General features: G+C 37.6%; 1 protein-coding gene across 2 annotated transcripts in view; it reads left to right on the top strand.

The window, feature by feature from the left end:
• IPO8 (importin 8) overlaps positions 1–19950 on the top strand; it is a 44072-nt gene extending 24122 nt beyond the window's left edge. For both annotated transcript variants that reach the window (XM_052667901.1, XM_052667900.1), the window contains exons 13-25: positions 623–712; positions 1263–1428; positions 2013–2173; positions 2616–2741; positions 4499–4565; positions 5089–5214; positions 5704–5801; positions 6865–6960; positions 7685–7905; positions 13524–13729; positions 15051–15275; positions 15927–16043; positions 16722–19950. In XM_052667901.1, coding sequence (XP_052523861.1) covers positions 623–712; positions 1263–1428; positions 2013–2173; positions 2616–2741; positions 4499–4565; positions 5089–5214; positions 5704–5801; positions 6865–6960; positions 7685–7905; positions 13524–13729; positions 15051–15275; positions 15927–16043; positions 16722–16819 — 1797 coding nt within the window. In that variant the 3' untranslated portion in view covers positions 16820–19950. The remainder of the gene's footprint in view (positions 1–622; positions 713–1262; positions 1429–2012; positions 2174–2615; positions 2742–4498; positions 4566–5088; positions 5215–5703; positions 5802–6864; positions 6961–7684; positions 7906–13523; positions 13730–15050; positions 15276–15926; positions 16044–16721) is intronic.
• Positions 19951–20421: the final 471 nt, after the last annotated feature.

The raw sequence follows: 20421 nt of genomic DNA, 5'->3' as shown, positions 1-20421 counted from the left end.
GCTGGTTCTGGCATTCTGTGAATTCTTGGAATTTGCCAAATTTGGAATATTGAAAAATGGTTTCAACTGCTTATCCATATCCAGACAAAGAAATTGCTATCATAAAGGAATTCTTTTTCCATCAATAACAATATTGAAAGCAATATTTTTGAATATATAAAAATATGTGAGCTGTTGTGATGTGTAAAATAATTAGCTGTAATGCTTATAATAATGGCAGGTCATTTGAATCTCAGATCTGTTTCATACTAAATTTCGGTTTATCTTAAGCTGTGTATGCGCTCTGTTCTAGGAATACTCAAAGCACTGGGTTCTTCATCCTAATTAATTTTTAAGAATAAAAATGAGCTGGAAACAGTGCTTCAGAGAATGAAGATTCCTGGTTTAGTGTTATAAAAAGTAACGTAGAGTTGATTATTATATGAACAGATTTTTTTACTTACCTGGTTTTCAACTTGAGGTTTGTTCAGTTAAAGTTACAAGATCCATACCTCTTCATATGTATTTCATAGACAAATCATTCTATTTTTCAAGATATCAAGATATTTAAAATGATTTTCTGACTAAAGTTGAATATATGAAATGAGTGGTCTCCAAAATTTGTTTTTCTTTTCACCAACAGAAGAGTGTATTCAAGGATCAAATGGAGCTGATGTTACAGAATCATGTATTTCCACTGTTCATGTCTAACCTGGGGTACCTCAGAGCTAGAGTAAGTTCACCAGTTAAGTCATCTTTAGTATTTGCTGTGTTTCTTTCCTTTGAGTTTAACTTCATTCTGAGTGTCAGTGAAAGAAGTAAAGCAAATATAGTGTAAAAATTCAAATAGCTCTCTTGTACATCAGTTAATTGAATTGTAGGAAGGTCTCTTACGTTTTTGTTTACACCCTCGGTCAAACTGAAGAATATGAGCAGTGATTGTGACTGTTCTGTGATTATTTTTCATTAGTATCTCAATAACTACAGCTGCTGGATACCTGTGATGAATAGGTAGAATTTTCACAGAGTTTTGGGTATAGCTTGAACAAAATCCACAAGTGCTGTGAGTCATAAACAGATGGTTAATTTTCTTTTGTTTATTTTCTGGTATTTTTCTTCAGAAGGACCAGAACTGTAAATGTTAATTTTGTGCCCACTGGATTTACTGGATTTTGGGGAAGGAAAGTAAAGAACTGTAAAAACAGTTATGCGTTACCATATGAATACATTGCAATCAAGAGAAAAAGTAGTCCCTAACTTGCCTTTGCTTTTTTTTCATGCAGTCCTGTTGGGTACTTCATTCATTCAGTGCTTTGCATTTTCACAATGAGCTGAACTTGAGGAATGCAGTAGAGCTGGCAAAGAAGAGCCTGATTGATGATAAAGAAATGCCTGTCAAGGTAGAAGCTGCCATAGCTCTTCAGATGTTAATAAGCCACCAGGAGCAAGGTAGGCTGCAGTGATTCATCAATTGTACGTACTGATTTATTTCTCTATTTATTTTTGTAGACGATAAGATTTGTGCAGATTTATCTAAACATTTTTACCATTTAAAGACATAGATTTTGGAACATTTCATCATGTTCTGACAGCTTCACTTATTCATTAGCTACTGTATACAGCCCAGAATTCTAATGCAAGTTTTTATGTTGGGTTTCTGCATCAAAATCGGTATCAGAGTATTTCACTTGATTAATTAAATAGTATCCATCTTTCATTTTCTTTCATGAGGTGACATAGCATGTATTTTAGAATGAGTGCTTCCTGTGTGTAAGGGCATGTATTCCTTTGAAACAGTGGATGTTTTTTGTAGATGGCTGTACTATGTGCAGTGTATGTACTCCGTTAGTCTGCTGGTTATGTGCTGTACCAGTGCTTTGGGTGGGACTTTTTTGGTTTTGTTTGTGTATGTGTGAATTTTAATCTTTTTAAAATTACTTCATTGGAGAGCAGTCAATTACCTAGCAGTTTTGAGTATATTTGTGTTTAGGGTTAATTGATTTCATTTAATTTTAACTTTTTTTTTTTTTAAGCTAAGGAATACGTGAAGCCATATGTAAGACCAGTTATGCAAGAGCTCTTGCACATTGTTAGAGAGACAGAAAATGATGATCTTACAAATGTAATCCAGAAGATGATCTGTGAGTACAGTCAGGAAGTAGCTACCATCGCTGTTGACATGACACAGCACCTGGTAAGAGACAATACTAAAGTTACTGCCCGATCACAAGTGTATGCCTGGCTTTGTAAACTTCTTATTAACTTGGTTTGAAGTGCACACTGTTTAAAATAATCCCTGTGAAGACCCACCTATAGTATTCACCACAGTTTGTATTTCAGTCTGAAGCATCTTTAAAACCTTTTCAGAGGCTTTCAGAGGTGCTGAATTTTGCCCTTTGTTTTAACTAGTCAAGTTTTGACTATTTAACATTTAAAATGTTATCAAATAACCAGACTTCTCAAAAAAAAATCATTTTCTATATTCATTTTTCAAAACTAAGAAGCGTATTTTTCAATACTGACAGCTCTTACAGACAGGGCACTGATGGTTTTGCCTTAGCTATCTTGTTTCTACATGAAAAATGAAGAATGTGAGTTGTCTTTTGATTGTCAAATTGGTTGTTTTTCTTTCATAGGCTGAAATATTTGGTAAAGTACTTCAGAGTGAGGAATATGAGGAAGTGGAGGACAAAACAGTTATGGCCATGGGTATCTTGCACACTATTGACACTATCCTAACAGTTGTGGAAGATCACAAGGAGGTGAGATTTCCTCTTCTATGTCTGCTGCTCCTTCATGCCTTTCAATTCATGACAACAAGCACTTCTGTGGATGTGTTGCATCACTTGGTGCACATGAATGAACATTTACTATAGCAGGATGGTGAATTAGTACCAAGTGGCCTCTGAGAAATTTGAATGTAAAGCCTAGTTTATTTCTGTTTTCTTAATTTTTCAGCTTTGCTCTCAAGCTTATATCCTGAGTGTAAAATCTTCAGCCCTTATTCTGGTAAATACTTCATTGGATAGTTATTACAGAGTGTTAAATGGTCATTAGGATGTAATATTTTACATATGGGCAGCGTTTTGCTAATGGTGACTCATCTTGTTATTCACCTAGCAATTTCTTGGATAGGATTTCTAGGAATTGGTCTTTTTGGTGGTACAAGTCTACATTTCACATATTCAGAGAAAAAAGGGATTGTTTCTGCTTGTAGCTGGCCGAGGTAGGAAGGACTTCAGGGACTGGCAAGAGAGACAAAGTCTGTCGGTATCTGAGCCCAGCTGACAAAAAGCACAAAAGTGCTTTGTCCTAGTTTGGTCTGCTTCTTTCAAGTTACAATGAGAAAGTTTTATTGCCAATGTGAAATCCGACTATGAAGCTTCTAATTTTAAAAATTCATTCATATTTTTTGTGTGACCATCGTGTTCCTTTGGATTTGAACACATCTTTCATTCCTTTACAAGAACCCCTTGCATCTTTTGAAAGCTAGAATGAAATCTGGTAGCTAAACTGAACATCAGGAGAGGTCATCTGAAATGGATGTTCTGGTTTTAGCTTAGGAAAACCTTTGGGGTTGGAGTATTTATGGTATCAGCTTAGCAGCTTGTTTTTCTGCTGTATGAAGAGCCAACTAAAATACTGTGCAGAGGGCTCTCCTCAGGATCTCAAATCATTTTAGAAGCAATATAAATGATATGCAAATGATAAATGGAGCTGAAAACTCCTTAGAAATTCCTTTCCCGTTTATATTAACTGTACAGAGAGCTTAGAGGATGATCAGCTCTAAGCCATGTGTCTGAATCAGTCGCCTGAAGGTATGTGGATGAATCTGTGATCACATGCTTAAGCCCTTTGCTGGAAGGAAATGCAGGAAGCCTGACATCTGCAAGATTTCATGTTTAATGAATGACTAGTGGCAATACCACGAGATGCCTGTACTGGAGGTTTCACTTAGGCTTGCAATGTGGCTGTATCATTCTCCTAATTTGATTTCATTCATAAAAGTAGTCTCTCTCTCCAACATGAGAAGGCTGAATAAGTTCTCCTCTCAGTTTGAAACTGCCCACTCCAGCAGATAGCTACATAATAGCTTTTGTCTGGCTTCAATGCAGTTTTATTCTCCCAAATTCTGCGTGTTTCCCTTTTGTCAAGCCTGGTCTTGTGGGAAGCTCTCCATAGATCTTAAGCAAAAGCATCACTTCCTTTCTTTTTTTTCAACCCATTCTTCTTCAAAGAAAGAATTTTATTACCTCAGTCTGAGTACAGGGTTTGCCTCTTTACATTATATGCAGAAAAGGACAACAGGCAGTTTTTAACAGGATCTGCAGAATAATTTTTAAGCTAAAATTCTTATAATAAAGAAAAATGCCGTGACAAGCTTTAAAGTAATGCTGCTTATTGAAAAACTGAGTACTCACACCAGGGAGACTTTACTTCACAATCATGTGATCGTTATTAAATTACTGTCTTCGTAGATTTTTAAATAAAATCCTTTTTTTTTATTTTTTAATTTCAGATAACTCAACAGCTGGAGAGCATTTGTTTGCAGATCATCGGCCTTGTTTTGCAGAAGCACGTTATAGGTATTTTTTTGGAGCTAATTTTTAGAAAAAGATTATAGTTTTTTACGTGAAAAAAATCTTTCATTATTACAAACAATACTGTCATCCTGGACAGAACTTCATCTTTGTTTATTTGCTTCTTTAACACACAAAACCAGAAGATGCAGTTCTCATTCCAGTTCCTAGCTAATTGTGTTAAAAGGCAAAGTCTGCAATTACTATTTTATGAGGGGGAAATTTTAAAAAAAAAAGTAGATTAAGAAAGTAAAAATGTTTTGCAGAAAGTTAAAGCAATGTCTTTGATGTGTTGCTAATACATTTTCCCAGTGTGTTTTTATAATGAGAAGCAATGCTTGTTGTTGTAGCTACAGCCAACGTAATGCTTGTCCAAAAGAGTCTTTTCCAATTTGTATGATTTTTTTCCATATTGACATAGTTACTAATTGCTGTCTTCCAGTAGTTATGTGACGCTTTGGGTTTTGAGATATTTACAGGAAAGACTTTTTTTACAGGTTGTTGTTTACAAAATGTTTCTCCTTTCCAGAGTTTTACGAAGAAATTCTTTCCTTGGCATACAGCTTGACGTGCCAGATGATTTCACCTCAAATGTGGCAGCTTTTAGGTGTTCTCTATGAGGTTTTCCAGCAGGATTGCTTTGAATACTTTGCAGGTATTTCCACTTGCATTCTGTTGATGTTTCAAGTGTTTGGGAATTCATCTCCAGAACCTGCCTTACAAAGGTTGCTTCCATGTAGTATCTGGGTGTAAAGTGATCAGGTGCTTGAGTTGTGCCCTGACCATCTGTGTAGTGTAGGAGTAGAACAGGAGCATATCTAGCTCGAGAAGTGTGTTCCAATCTGTCAGTACGATCGGTTATTGTAGGAGGTCCTGATAAAAGAAAGCTGAAATGTAGTTAAAGGGAAACTACAAATTGGTAAATTAAAATGTAGTTCTATTCTATTTCTTCTCCTGAGAATGCCTTCTGCATTGTGCACTTCACAAAGAATTCTGCTGGAGTAGACTTTAGCAATATTTGCATTTCCAACCATGTCCAGGAGTCTGGATGAATGAATCCAATTAAAGGATTGCAGCCTCATTGGTTAGCAGTTTCATTGGTTAGTCTGTAATTTCTTTTTTTTTCGTTCTTCCTCCTCTGCAGATATGATGCCTCTCTTGCATAATTACGTGACCATTGACACTGATACTTTACTGTCTAATCCAAAGCATTTAGAAATCATTTACGCTATGTGTAAAAAGGTAAGGCTTCTGATTCTTACTTTTGTGCTAATCACTGGTACTTAATTATCAGATTAAAAGTGATTTGAACATGCCAGGTAGTGGCCAGTCATTTTGGAGTGAAATGAAGCTTGGTCTCATCTCAGTTCTGAGTAGCCATAGCAGCTTCAAACTTTTAAGTGAAACACTTCAAAAAAAAAAGAAAAGTACCAAAAAAACAACCAATGTGCACAAAAATGTGTGGGAGAAAGTTGCTGTGCTGTTGTTTGTGTTGGCACTCTTCTATGAACAGCTATTTTGGTAAAGAGAGGAATTAATGAAGTCTGATTTCCTTTGGTTGTGTATCTTGTGATTGGATTCTTTTGTTGTCAGCTAGGATATGAACTCATTTGAAGTTCTTTATACATTTTCTTTTTTCCCTTTTATATTCTTTCTGTTCTGCTTAATGAAGTATGAGATCATGCTGCAGTTTTTTTTCTCATTTAGGACATTATAAAGTGTTAGAAGCATGGATAGGTGCTTATAAGCATCTATCCACTTGTTTATTTTGAAGAGATTAGTGGGGATTTAACATGATTGAGAATTCTGCTGCCCTGTCAGGTTTGATTGACACTGTCCATAGGGTTTAAACATACTGGGAAAAAAGTTTCATGCATATGCACATGTACAGAGAGAGATTGTACACATCTTGTTTTTAATCTGAAATTAGCCTAGAGATAAGTCCTCGCTTTGCCAGGCTCTTTATCTGCCACTGCCTATTAGAATGGAAGTCACAAAGAAATAGAGCATGGTGAAATCAATGAATCTTATAAATAATATTTCCTTAAAAAAGGAAAAAATAAAGGACGAATAAATATTACTAAAGTGGATAAGAAGCAACAATAATTTCTTCTAAATTCTAGCCATTAGCCACCTATCTTCATTGATGTCCTGTAGAGATGAGATTTGTCATTCTTAATTTGTCGTAAAATACAACATGAAGATACATACATGCCATTTAGAGGTTTGATTTACGCATGTGCGAAAGCATTCATAGTTGACAGTGATTAATACCAATAAACTAAATTGCCATTGTGATTGCTAGGTATTGACAGGAGATGCAGGAGAAGATGCAGAGTGCCATGCAGCCAAGCTCCTAGAAGTAATTGTTCTTCAGTGCAAAGGACGGGGTATTGACCAGGTGATGCATGTCTAACACATTCTCTCTTTTGCACATTTCCAGTGCTATGTGTATAATTCCTGTGAAAAGCAATTGGAATCAGAGAATTTTAGGGAGAAGTAATACGTAGGAATGGGGAGAAATACAGAAAAGTGTAAATAAGCTCTTGGGAGTTTGTACATAGCATTTTTAGTGCTGAAGATACTTAAGCATGACAAGAGTATGATTGTAAGCTGAGTGTTAAGGGAATAGTATGATGTGCACGATTGCCTTCTTTATTTTATTTGTAAATAGAATCTGAAAGGGATTCAAGTGAATTGTATACATTTACACTGAAGTAACAGTGTGGTGGAAGACTGGACTGAGCACAACTCTGAATTAAAACTGATGTAATCTGGACTGAAACTCACAAACCGAAACATTCATAATGTTTCTTTAACTAACATACAGTGTAAACCTATGCATTGAAATATATGTAGATTTTTATTTCATTGTGTAGAGCTACGTGCACGCTCACTTTTTCAACCCTCACTTGTTTCAAACTTGTTTTTAAGAAGATCTGTAAGCATTTAATCAGAGGCTTAAAATGCTTTTGTATTAGGAAACGAATCTTATGCATTCTTAGGATATACCTGGACTTCGTTTAGCCCTGGAGGTCAGTTCAGATAAATGTGTTTAAAACTTTTTAATATCTGGCAACATGTGCCATACCTGATCTTTTTTCCCTATTTCTTTCCATTCCCAGTGCATTCCACTCTTTGTGGAGGCCGTTCTGGAGAGGTTGACAAGAGGAGTTAAAACAAGCGAGCTTCGTACCATGTGTCTTCAGGTTGCCATAGCTGCACTCTATTACAATCCTGACCTACTTTTGCACACCTTAGAGAACATCAGATTTCCACACAACCCTGAGCCCATCACTGCACAGTTCATAAATCAGTGGATGAATGACACAGACTGTTTTCTTGGGCAAGTATTGTCTGTTTGTATTTTCAAAGTCCTTGATTCTGACTTGTTCTCTTCTCATCCTTAGTCATGTAGGTGCAAGAGATCTCATTCCCTGTCTGTTCTAAATAACATTTATCCACACCAGGTCTACTTACTATGTTACTAACATAGGGGTCCTCTGCATATTTATTTTTTCTTGGTCTTTTGAGTTAATGAGTGTATTGAATTTTCTGTATTGAATTGCAACAATACAAGAGTACAATGCAAATTCTATTTCAGGATTCTTTACGTTTCTTGAGTATAAACTATCAGACTTGGTATTAACAAGAATTCAGACTAGAAATTAGGAAAAAAAATCTTCAATGTGAAAATAAAACACTGGAACAGGCTTCTTAATGAAGTGATTGATGCCTCATGCCTGTCAGTGTTCAAGAAACATTGGACAGTGCCCTCGTCAGTATGCTTTAACAATTGGTTAGCCATGAAGTGGCTGAGCAGTTGGACTGGATGATCTTTGAAGGTCTGTTTCTCTTCCCCTCCATGTTCAAGTGCAAAACAGGTAAATGTGAGAAAAAAGAGAAAAAAAACCCCACCCTTCTTCATTGTAACAAAAGCAGTGTATATTATCACAAACATTCAGACCTTTTCTGTTGCTATGCATAAGAAGTGTCTACAGCACATCCTGTATCTTAACATAAATACACACATCATCATTTAGACATTTAGAGAGGTTGCTTGTGTTGATGACAAAGTAGGCATAAAGTACCCAGTCCTTCACTTCTTTTCTAGCACCACTGGCTGAGAAATGACATCTTTAAGTCTGTCTCTCCTGCATCTTTTGATAATATTACCATTAATTTTTAAATTACTTTTGAGGCTGCTGACTTTAGAAAAGTACGAGACTTTTACTATCAGGATTTCCATGTACTCATTTTTTATGGCTGAAGAAAATTCCTTGATATTCAGCTCCTTATGTTGTCATTTTTTCTTGTTTTGTACCAAATGCTGAAAGCACACAGAGGCAGTATGAAAGCAGATATTCCCTATAGGTGGTAAACTTGTCATTCCTTTTTAAAAGAAATAAAAATGAAAGGGATTTATGGCCTTAAACAGTTCATCCAGTGAGAAGCCAGTGAGATCCAGAGCAGAAAAATACTGTTGAGCTGAATACTTTCCAACTTCAAGTACTTCTGTATGCTACAGCTTAACTTTCAGTTCTTTTGTGTTGCTTTTCAAAAAGCATTAGCTTCTGCAACTACTGTTCAACTAAATTCGTTTTCAGAACTGAGGCAAAAGTTGGCAAAGCCTATAAAATGAAACACAAGAGATTATCATGCTAGATTCTGCTCAGACTATGAACTTGAATGGCAGCTGAAGATCAAAATGTATCTCTTTGATGCATTGCTACCAGCAGTGAAATAAATATCTGTAATGTCGCTTAAATCTAAAAATTGGGTTTCCTTCAGTGCTGCCTCCTCAGTGGGTGGATTCCAGGCACAGGGCTTTTGCTGTTGTACTGCTTGTCAGGCACTGTGGTGTGATACAAGTGACTCCTCCCTTTCTCCCTGAAGAACAGGACTACTTCCAGAAGGCCGTTTGATTTTAATGAGGGTTATAAGGGTCATCATCTGAAGAGGCTTAATTGAACAGGAATAGTTAGTTGCAAACAAAATCTGTCTTCCTTGCTACCCTTCCTTGGGCCTTATTTTTGTCAGTGAAGACACTAATGGGCACCCTCTCTTGTACAGTTCTTCCTTCCAGCTGTCATTCAGTGTTGTTTCAGTTTAGAATTGGGTTGCTTTCCAGTAAGAAGCCGTTTCAGGCTTAAATTCGAGTCAGTTGCTGTGATCACAGATTGTGGAGAAACAGAAGAACGAAGTAGATCCACCTCCAGGTATGAATCTCACTGCTATTTCTTCATCAGCCCTGCTGACAGTCTGTGATTTACTGGTTGGTAACAGTGTCTCTTTGTGATACTCACACCACATGACTCTCATGTCCCTTTGTCCTTCTCCTCCCCTAAGTTCCTCGTGCCCATAGATCCTGCTCTGCCCAGGGGTCTGAAAGGCAGTGGGGTTCTGTGTGTGTGTATGTTCTCATGCTGGAGCCAGTGGTGTTTGCCAAAGTATGCAGTATTTCTTCAGCAGTACTTGTGAACTCCTGGAATGGAATCCATGGGAATAATACATCTTGCTGTGGAGGAAGGCAGTTAGGTTCTGATAAGTAACTGCTCTCCCATGTTATTAAAAATATGGAAACTGTTTAAAACTGTTTAGAAATTTAAAATGTTAAAAATAATCAAGGCAAGGAGATCTCAGAACTCATTGCAAGACTGCATAAATCTGTATGTCATTGTGGATATTACACATCTGTGAATGTGTGCCCACATACCCTAGTATTCAGGTACAAATAAACACTGTATATGTTTTCTATGAGTACTTCAAATTGACGAAGGGCAAGGGACTGAAAAAACATTTATCAAAATGTGTTCCTTGCTGCTTTACACCTTTTCCCTGTCAGCCTGAAATTTGGGTGAGATTTCTACATTTCTTATGCTTATTCTTACACTAAAAATCCTTCTGTGGCAACTGGGGTGAGAGGAAAGTGTAACTTGTTTTAAAAAATGAATAGGTATTTTTATCTATCTATCTGTCCATTTAGTTAGTTAGTTAGACTAGGAGGATTTATTTGACAGGAGTTAAGATGATTAGAAATCCTAGGATATAACATCCTAATCTTCTATAGGTCAAAGAAGGATGGTTCCAACTTTGCAACTGGCTAATTACTTGCAGGATACAGATTAATGTAATGGAAAGCAAGTTGATCCTCACATAAAAGGAGCACAGTAAACCAGTAAGGGAAAGGTAGGCTTAGTGATTTCCCTCCGAAACACTTTCAATACAGTTTAAACTACAAAAGATCTTTTTTTTTAATCTTGTACTGGAGGAAGTGTATTAGCTACAAAAGAAAGCCCACAGAGTATGTTAAAACCAGACCTGCTCAGGAGTTGTGCATTGCACTGCCATGTATGACTCCAAGGACATACGTTTAGCACACCGGGCTTGCTATGTCTGTGAGGCAGCAGAGTGATTGCTAGGGAGGGCTACTGAGCCAGTAAGTGTGCATCTCCAAGGACAAAGTAAGGAGGAGAATTGTATCCAGACAGCTTTGTGCAGACACAAGGATACTGAAACCATTCTTGGCTATTACAAAAATATGTAAATGACATAAAATTCTGCTTCACTTGTTCAGGTCCCGTTGATGTTTGATACAGTGGTGACATTGGAGTGCAGAACTTCAGAATTGTCCTGCTGTTTCTCTGTGCTGACAGGTGGAAGAAACAAGTCTCCTTCTGGGTTAGGTTCACTAAGGTGGCTCAATGCCTGGGTGTCCTCCTGAGCCTTCTAATAACATGCTCATTCTAAAGGCATGTGCTCATTCTTACAATTCCTCTGATTAGATGCTTGAAAATGGAGCATGACAAATATAGTGCACTTTCTGGCTATTTGGCTACTTCCTAATAATGATTTCCTTTTAAATAGCAGTGTGTGAATCTTCCACTTACATTAGCTGTCCAGAAGAGATAATTTAATATGAAGCTAAGCCACAATTTACTATAATTTTAAAATTATTTTTCCTGTTGTGTTTTGCAATTTGCATTATATAACAGTAGTTTTCTCAAATGCATTCTAAAAGGTAATTCCATGTGTCCTTATCAATTCTGTTGCATGTACAAATGAAAGAAGTCTTATTGCTTCCCTGTGTCAAGATGCAGTTTAGAAGTCTTTCGTATGCATTACAGAGCTTGGATCAAACTTGCATGAAGGTGCTGGCAGAAAGAGAGCGTAGAGAAAGTTCTTTCCTTTTGTACTTGAATAAGAACAGCTCTTCCTCAGAAGGCTGTACCTCATTCATAGGTAGCAACATCTTTAGATAGAATTTTAGTCTACATGAAGTTGTGAGCAGGGGATGAGGAGTTTGTTTTTGAGACAGATAAACTGGGAGGAGCTAAGGAGTTTCACTTTTTTCATGTAACAGAGGTGAAAGCAGACTGTTCCCCTGACTCGGTTTCCTTGGTTGTTTTGGATGCCTTCTGTGCTCGGTTCCTTTCGAAAAGGAACTACTGTAGCTTGCAAGGGATGGAGGGACAATCTTCACCCACTTGCGTTTTGATGCATTTTTCAACATGTGTAAAGTAGCAGCCAAACCCAACAAGACATTGTGTCATTTCACATGCTAGGCAGTTTCATTTTCCTTGGAAGGATCATAATGTTATGCTTGGTTGTATATAATTTATCATTATCGTCACTACTCTGAGAATGGGGTGACTTTGTTAAGCCTTACCAGGAATAGCAAAGTAGGAGGTATAATGAAATCCTTCCAGATCCACAGCCTTGTTTAAGCACATGGGGAGAAAACTGTTATAGATCATTGTTATAATACAAGATCACTTGTATTAAGGCTTAATATTATGGTTTAGTAGCATATTGTATGGTATCTTTGGTAATGGAAGTTGTAATTATTTTACAAATTATATTTCTGTGTTAATATTTGAAGTGGCGGATTGAACTGGCTGTTTTCCTGTTGCAGTCTCTGGTGCTCATTCTGGTTTCTTCTGTTGCAACTTGTATCCTCTTCATTCCAAAGTAAAACCAATTCTGTAACGGAAATATCTACTGAGATTCTGAAGGATGGATGAAAGTATTCAGAAATGCTAAAAGTGAATAGCTTTGTTTTTCACCCTGCAACCCTGCTGCAGCTGTGCTGGTAATGCCGTGCTGCTGCACATACAGAAGACTGCATAGGATTACCTGATGCACAGGTTTAGGGAGAGAAGAACCTACACAGCAGCCAGCTTTGGAGATCTGCTTTGTTTTCTGCAGGTCCAGATGAAACTTCTTGCTGGAGCTGCTTGTCCTGTGGAGAATTAAGACAGAAGCTGTCAGCATCAAGTAGAAGCATTCAAAACTTTCAAGCCCTTAATAGAAAAACACCATAACGTCAGGGAAAAGTTGAGTGCTACTGGTGCTTCCTGCTAAGGAGGGCCAGAGACTATCAGTAGAGGCAGTTTAAGTTCTCTATAGAGTGCTTAAATACAGCTAGCCCTGTGGCACTCTATAAAAGCACCCTGCGATTCAGTGTGGTCCTGCTTGTCATTACTCTTCACTAATAGTCTTTCTGCTAATTTCAGTCCCTGCTACAATAGTCCTACAAAAGCCAAAGCAAATTAATTTTCCATTATACTTAATATTGGTAATCTTTATCAAATGGCTAATTAAAGACCAGCCTCTACCTAATTATTAAACTATTTTGTTTAGCGTTACAAACTTTGCATTTGATCATCATAGAATCACCAAGGCTGGAAAAGGCCTGTAAGATCATCCAATCCAACTGTCCACCTATCACCATTAAACAGTTCTTCCAGGAATTTGGGCATTGCTTGAGAGGTATTTAATTGTTACTAGACAAATGGTTTCCAGTGGGAAACTTGCATTCAGAACGAAACAATCACGTATGTAGGAGCTTTGAACATAGACTTTGAGGACTTTCTCTGTCTTTTACCATGTTGAGTGCCAGCCCTTTAATACTCCGTGCAGTGAAATTCTCTTTTTATGTGTAATGTTTGTGTGTTGTTTTAGACTCCATGACAGAAAGATGTGTATAATAGGGCTGAGCATCCTAATGGAGTTACAGAACCGACCACCTGCAGTGGATGCTGTGGCTGCTCAGATTGTCCCTTCAATCCTCCTCCTCTTCTTGGGCTTGAAACAAGTTTGCGCCTCGCGAGAACTCACAGAACACGAGGATCATGCTAAAGATGATAAACACGTTGCAGAAGATAATGGTAAAATCTCCCCTTTTCACATTGTGGATTTTGTCTGGATTTAATTTAAAGGGGGTAAGAAATTGCAGTTCACTTCTAAGGCTCATTAGTCTGCTGAAAGTAAATAGGCCTATCGGGTGCTTGTAAGATCACCTTAGAAATGGACTTTTCCTCCCAAAATTTAATCAAAATGTTTCAACGTATCATAGGTAATACTTTGTGAGAGGATAGTATTGGTTCAGAAGTAACAACAAAACTTGCAAATCCTGTTTTCTGGGTTGTGAATGTATTCCATCTTCTCACATAGGGAGCAGGAAGTTTCCAGGGCTCCACTGGCTTTATTCTTGCTTCCTGGAAAGAAGCTGTTCCTAGTACCCAGCTATTTTAAAGACCTATTCTAGTGAACTTTGAAGGACATCCTTGCAAGTCTTTGTCCAAATGCAATATGGCACACAGTGATTTGCAAAGTTAGAGGCAACAGACGTTCCTGGAGTAGAAAGACTTCCTATTGCAGTGAGAGTTGGGGGAAGTGAATTTTGTGCAGTGTTGCGAGCAGATAGGTGTGGCCTTATTTGATTTGGAATTGGAGATTGCTTGAGGTCCGAAAATCGGAGTGGGTCTAAGTAGATAATATAATCCTTTAAAATTTCACATGATTATTCTGTAATGGAGTTACAGAATTCCTCGAGATGTGTAGGGGTACAGAGAGTATAGAAGCAGCACAGAAATTTCCAAATCTCCACCCTGAGATTCAGTCACTCTGCTTGTTGTAGATACGGTCATTTTATACTTCTTATCCTGTTGACACAGGATAAAAACCTTTCCAAACCTTCGTGTTCCTAGGGGGTGATTTTATTTTAACCTCAGTTATAAGTCAGAAGTATCTTTCCTTAAATAAGAAATAGCAATGTGTGGAGTTGCATGTTGGAGTGGAATATAATTCAGGATATAATAATTGTTCCATAAACAGCATGGGAGGTAGGGCTAAGCAAAAGGTGGAATTCTGGATAAAGATAGTGATGGGAGATTTTGTCAAAGATAAACTTACACCAGTTATTTTGGATTGCACAGTAACTGCACTAAAGCAGTGTCCACAAGAGAAGAACAAAGGTGCCAGTTTCACATTCCCCAGGTCTTTTTAGAAACAAAAGTTTAACTAAAGATCTTGAACGTATAAAACATTTTAATAGCTTATTTTTCCACTTCTGAGATTTTGGGGGAAGGTGTTATTAGAGGATCTTCTTTCCAACCTGAGATGAGATTTATTAATTGTTTTTCATTTGTAAGTCATTGTTTCCCAGTACTTTACATTGCTTTATAAAGCACATGAATGCTTTTGCAGAAGAGATACCAAGTGATGAGGAGGAGACAAATGAAGTGAGCCAGGCAATGCAAGAGAACCATGGTGGAGGTGGAGACGAACATGGAGAAGAAGAGGATGACGATGATGATGATGATGACTGGGATGAAGATGCCTTGGAAGAGACTGCTCTTGAAGGGTTCAGCACACCTCTTGACCTTGAAAATGGTGTTGATGAATACCAGTTTTTCACACAAGCACTTTTAGGTATGTGTGTGGTAGTGGGACGAATGATATGATATGATGAAACAGCTTGGCTGTCATCATTGGCAAAAGCCCTTCTCTTTGTTTCTAGTAGTAATTTAGATTATTGAAACTGGAAATGCTTTTTAATGTTAGTCCTAAGATTTTTTTTTCACTTCCAGGAAGAACTTCAAAAAATAGGTGGCAGTGAATACAGCTAGAGATAAATTGTCTTCATGTAGTCTTTAAGAACTTTTCAACCACAGCCTAAATGAGTGAGACTCGGTCGCTAGAGGCTCTCCAATATATACAAACGTTTGTCACTTTCTAGATATTAAAATGATAATGGAAAACTTATTTTCTTCCTTTTCTGTTTGTCTACTCCTGCTGCTTTTAGTTTTGATAAAAATCTTCGGTTAATAGATTTGCTTTGTCATTGTCCATGAATAATGGCCTCACTGTTAAATTGCTGTTTCAGAAAGCAGAGAATGTAATGAAGTTCCCCCCCAATGGCTTGTTTACAGTGGGGATTCTGTGCTGAGAAACTGACAGGAATACTGAGTCTATTTTACAGCACGAGTTCTGCTTGTTTTCCCACGTGTTTCATCTTATTCTTCTGAAATTACCTTGCAGTGTAAGCTGATAATCACTTTCCTTCCATTCCTGTTCTGACAGCGGTGCAGAGCCGAGATGCTGCCTGGTACCATTTGCTGACAGCACCACTGAGTGAGGATCAGAAGAAACAGCTGCAGGAAATTTATACATTAGCAGAGCACCGGCGAAATGCTGCAGGTAAGTCTCTTCTCTGGGGCCATTTCAAGTGTTGCAGGGATGGTGGAACTGCATCTAATGTATGACAACAGAATAAATCTCTGCCCATTATCAGAAGTCTTACAGAAGGCTTGAGAAGCATAAATAGGAAATTGTGCTTGTATTATCCTTTGGAAGCGTGTGCTATTCCGATTACCTTTGCTTGTAATTAATTGCCTTCTTATTGACATATGCTACTGTTAGAACAGGCTATCAACTTGTTTTGCACAACCTGACATTTGACATGAAAAACAAATTAAGGCAATAGCTCGCTGCCTGCCTGCCACTGGGTGAAGATTACTGTTGAACGTTGTGCTTAACAGCTCTGTTACTTTTGTACCGCTACTGTTGCAGTCAATGTGCTGCTCTGGGTGTTTAGAGCAATTGCATCATAGGAAAATAAACTGATATTAAATCAAGACACATGCAGAATAGTATGAGATACAGTTGTTCTGTAGAGGACAAGTTTCTCCATTCTGTTGAAGAGGTGTGTGTTTATACATTTATAGAAAAGCTAGGTATGGTATAATTTATTACAGTCACTGCAGTTAGGAAACAAAAATTTTTTACACAATTTCGTATTCTAAGATGAATAGTGTTATCTCTGGCAAAAGTGTTCTCTACAGGCTGTTGCTCACATCCTTTCTCTTTGAATTCTAGAGACTAAGACAATAGAACAGCAAAGTGGCTACACATTTGACAACAAAGGACTGGTCATAGCATTTAACTTTGCTGGAAGTACTCCCGGTGGAAACTGAAGGATCAACTACGAAGGTCAATGAGAAGGGTTTCATCATTACATTTTCTTAAACTCATCATGACTTCTGAGTGATAGGGGAGGGTAATTTAATGCTGCCGAAGGTTTTCTGAAATATAGCAGTGTGCTTCCCCCACCAGAATGCTTTTTCTAACCGGCTACTGTAATTTACAAATTCTTGTGGTGTTTTTATAATTTGAAGGACTGAAAAGGAAACATTTGTCCTCAAGGAACCTGAATGACTGGGAGGGGCCAGGCTGCATCTAATTGAGTTGCACTTCTCAGGTTTTTTGCTGTGCAGAATTGATAGATTCATATGGATAACAGTGCCTTCTGTTGTACATGGATTGCCTGAGCAAATGGATTTTTGGAGTGCATTATAATTTTTTAAGTGTAAGAACATTTCTTGATAACACTGTAAGCCTTGGTTCCATGTTTTGCTGTCATCTGCTTTTTACTACACCATTTAACTGTTTGTTGGTTGTATACCTGTTGCTGGATTCAGAATATGATCTCTTCCCAGTTTGGTGCAGGCCAGATGTGAATAGGGAAGTGTCTGCTGGAGTTGGAGAGCATACACTGGTTGTGTCAGAGTGTCTTAACAAAACTGCAGATTTTCCCTTGAAGTAGTAGTCTTAAATTATTTCTCTTAGCTATGGAATCAACTCACTTGAGTTACGATGGCACGTGTGGCAGTTGGCTATCCTAAATCTACACTGACATTACCTCCTGCCTGCACGAGTGGCATGGCCCTCTCATGTAGATGTGCTACATGACAACTTTTTATTTCCACTCTTTCTGTTGGGTTCCTATAACCTGATTTTCTGTTTTTGTTCATTCATTACCATTCCAATGGTAGTACGGAATGCATAATGTGGTACAAAATATTTACAATATTTTATTTATCTTGATAGAAGAAAAACAGTTGTGGACTTGCTTTTTACTGTTACACTTCTGTGATAGAATTTCTGGTCTGCATTCCATTTGGCTGTTCTTTTTCAATGCTGAAATTTTGTTATCAGCCAGATTATTTTTTTTCCTGAGTTTCAAAGGCCAGTTTCTCATAAATTGAAACATATGTAATAGGTTTTTTCTTTTTTGTGAATATGTTAATTTAGTGAGAAACTTAGCATTGTGAGAAACCAACAGCAATACTACGTTGAGTGGGTACCCCTTCTCTAGCTCTGTTGGGGTCTCAGTGATGTAGCCAAAATAAGTTGGGGTGCTTTAGAATGTGCAGTTTGAATTGAAGATAAAACGTTCAGTGCAGATTTTGTCTCTGTGTTAATTTCTATAAGACTTAAACGTATTTACAGAGCAATTTTAAGCACACACTTACGATGCAATTCTTTAGAGCATTGACCCAACTGGAAAGTTGTAGCCCTTTCCCATACACTATCAGATTTTTAAAGCTTATAGATCATTACAGATTGCTGGCCTGCAGTGTGCTGAATCTTTTTTATTTTTTTTTCATTGTTGAAGTAATTCTAGTTCAGTCTGATAGATCTGAAGCTCTCTGTGCCTTGGCATCAGGAAAAGGCCATAGTGATGCTGCTTTTTCCTTGCCCCTTACTCTGGAATCTTCTCAGTCTTGAATTCATGGCGTAGAAGGTTTCACTCTGTTTTCTTTGCTCCTCCACTTTGGTGTGAGACTTAATTCTGGCACTGTTCTCTGATGCTGCTTTTTTTTTCCACAGCGGCTGCAGAGTAAAAGCATTTCATGTAGGCTTTTCACTGCTATTATTCACTTAATAGCAACAACGAAAATTTCCTACTTTTAGGTCTGTTGTACGTATGGAAAACAGTGAGAACTCCAGGGACTGCATTTTCAGAAATGAAAAATGCATTGAGCTGCATTGGACAGGCTCTTGAACAGCAGAGGGCAGGAAGGCCAGGAAAATCATGGGTCACTTTTGCTGATACAGGCCTGGAGGTATATTTACTAAATGACAGGATGGTGTTGCATCCACTTTGTTGGTGAGTTTCTCAGAAACTGTGGAGGTTGTTAAATCCTCACAATTTTAAGAAACGTTTTTTGGAAGTTGAGGATATGAACAACGTCTCTCCTATCTGATAACTGAAGTTAAATATTAGGTAGGTAAACTGTTTGAGGCCTTTTATTATTTTATTTAAAGAGATTGTTGAACAGAATTTCTTTCAAAACCCGATTCCCTCTTCTACGCTGGCATGCAGAGTAGAAGGGGGATTTATTTTTCTTCTGCTGATAAGGTTACTTGCACAATCACAAGTTAATAGCTAGAAGTTAATGTATTCAAGGAAAAATCTGCTTTTGCATAGCATCATCTCTGTATCGCTCAGCTGAACTGTGGCTGCTCCCTGGTTCTGCTTCTTGTATACTTTTCAAGTCAACTGCCAGGAAAATTTCAGCCAGATGTTTCTTATAAGAGGTTTAATCAGCTGCATGGAGTCGGGAATTTTTGTTGTCCATTTCGCAGTGGGGGTCAGAGATATCTGAGGGGAAGGCATGTAAAAAGGTTGAATGCCCTTCCCTTCCCAGGAGATTCACAAGCAAATGTTTCTACTGGCAAAAGCAAACGTCAGTTATTTCATTTCTTTTCTTGAAAAAGGATTTCACCCAAAAAGATTTACTGGGCTCTAGCCTCCACTTTAACATATGGTTCTCTTTTAACATGATAAATATCCGTTTATACATGATCATAAGTAGGTAGTGGATTTTAGGGATTTCTTTCTGAGTTGTGTCCAGCTTTGTACTGCATTAAAAAGAGAGTGACACAAACGTGCGTTACTGTCTGACTTTCCAGCCAAGATGATCATGGGACATCACATACCAGCGTTGGTCAGCCAAGCACGATGGACACTGGAAGCATAGAGAATCGTGAACATATTGTAAAATAAATTAAAAAAGAAAAAAAAGACTGCTGAGAACTGACCAGTGCTGCTCCATACCCATGTTCCAAAAGTGTGAAGGTGACTTGTGGACATCGTGAGGGCTTTACATATGAAATTAGCATTGCGTTGGTTATAATCACATCAAATGTTAATCTAAATAATAACTTTCTTTTCCAGATTAAATTAACCCATCCTGGGTATTGAATTGCTTACGCTGTTTTGTCACTCTTGAGAGGAAAATAAGAATCACCACGTGTTTGAGCTGCCTCTTTTTGCTCTCCTTCTTTCAAAGTCAAAGTATTTGATTTACCTTCATACAGCAGCAAAATCTTTCAACAAAATGGCCAGCTCCAGGTAGAGAGCAGAATATCAAGCTAAAAACAAGTCTTAAAAAACATAAAAACAACCTTCCTTATGCACACAATCAGATTGAAGTAGATGTTCTTTTTAACACAAGTCAAAATTTATAAAGAATGTTACACAAAATGATATTTTGACATTCTTGGTTTTGGAGGGAAAAGATGTTGGCATGAGACATGAAATGAACTACTTTAGGACATGCCATTTGCCTATGAAGTCCAGGCAGTTTGTGGTTCTGGATTCCATCATACACTGTAGAAGACAGAAGGTAGGACTGCAAAGAATTTTATTGTATTATCTTTTTTTTGTTCCTTTTACTACAGAGCAAGTGTCTGTATTGAGACTTGTGGGCCAAAGGAATTGTAGACAACA

Source organism: Tympanuchus pallidicinctus, unplaced genomic scaffold, assembly GCF_026119805.1.
Source record: "Tympanuchus pallidicinctus isolate F22 unplaced genomic scaffold, pur_lepc_1.0 scaffold8, whole genome shotgun sequence".
Lineage (NCBI taxonomy): Eukaryota > Metazoa > Chordata > Aves > Galliformes > Phasianidae > Tympanuchus > Tympanuchus pallidicinctus.
The sequence above is the reverse complement of the archived record's forward strand: the minus strand, read 5'-3'. Positions and strand labels throughout refer to the sequence as shown.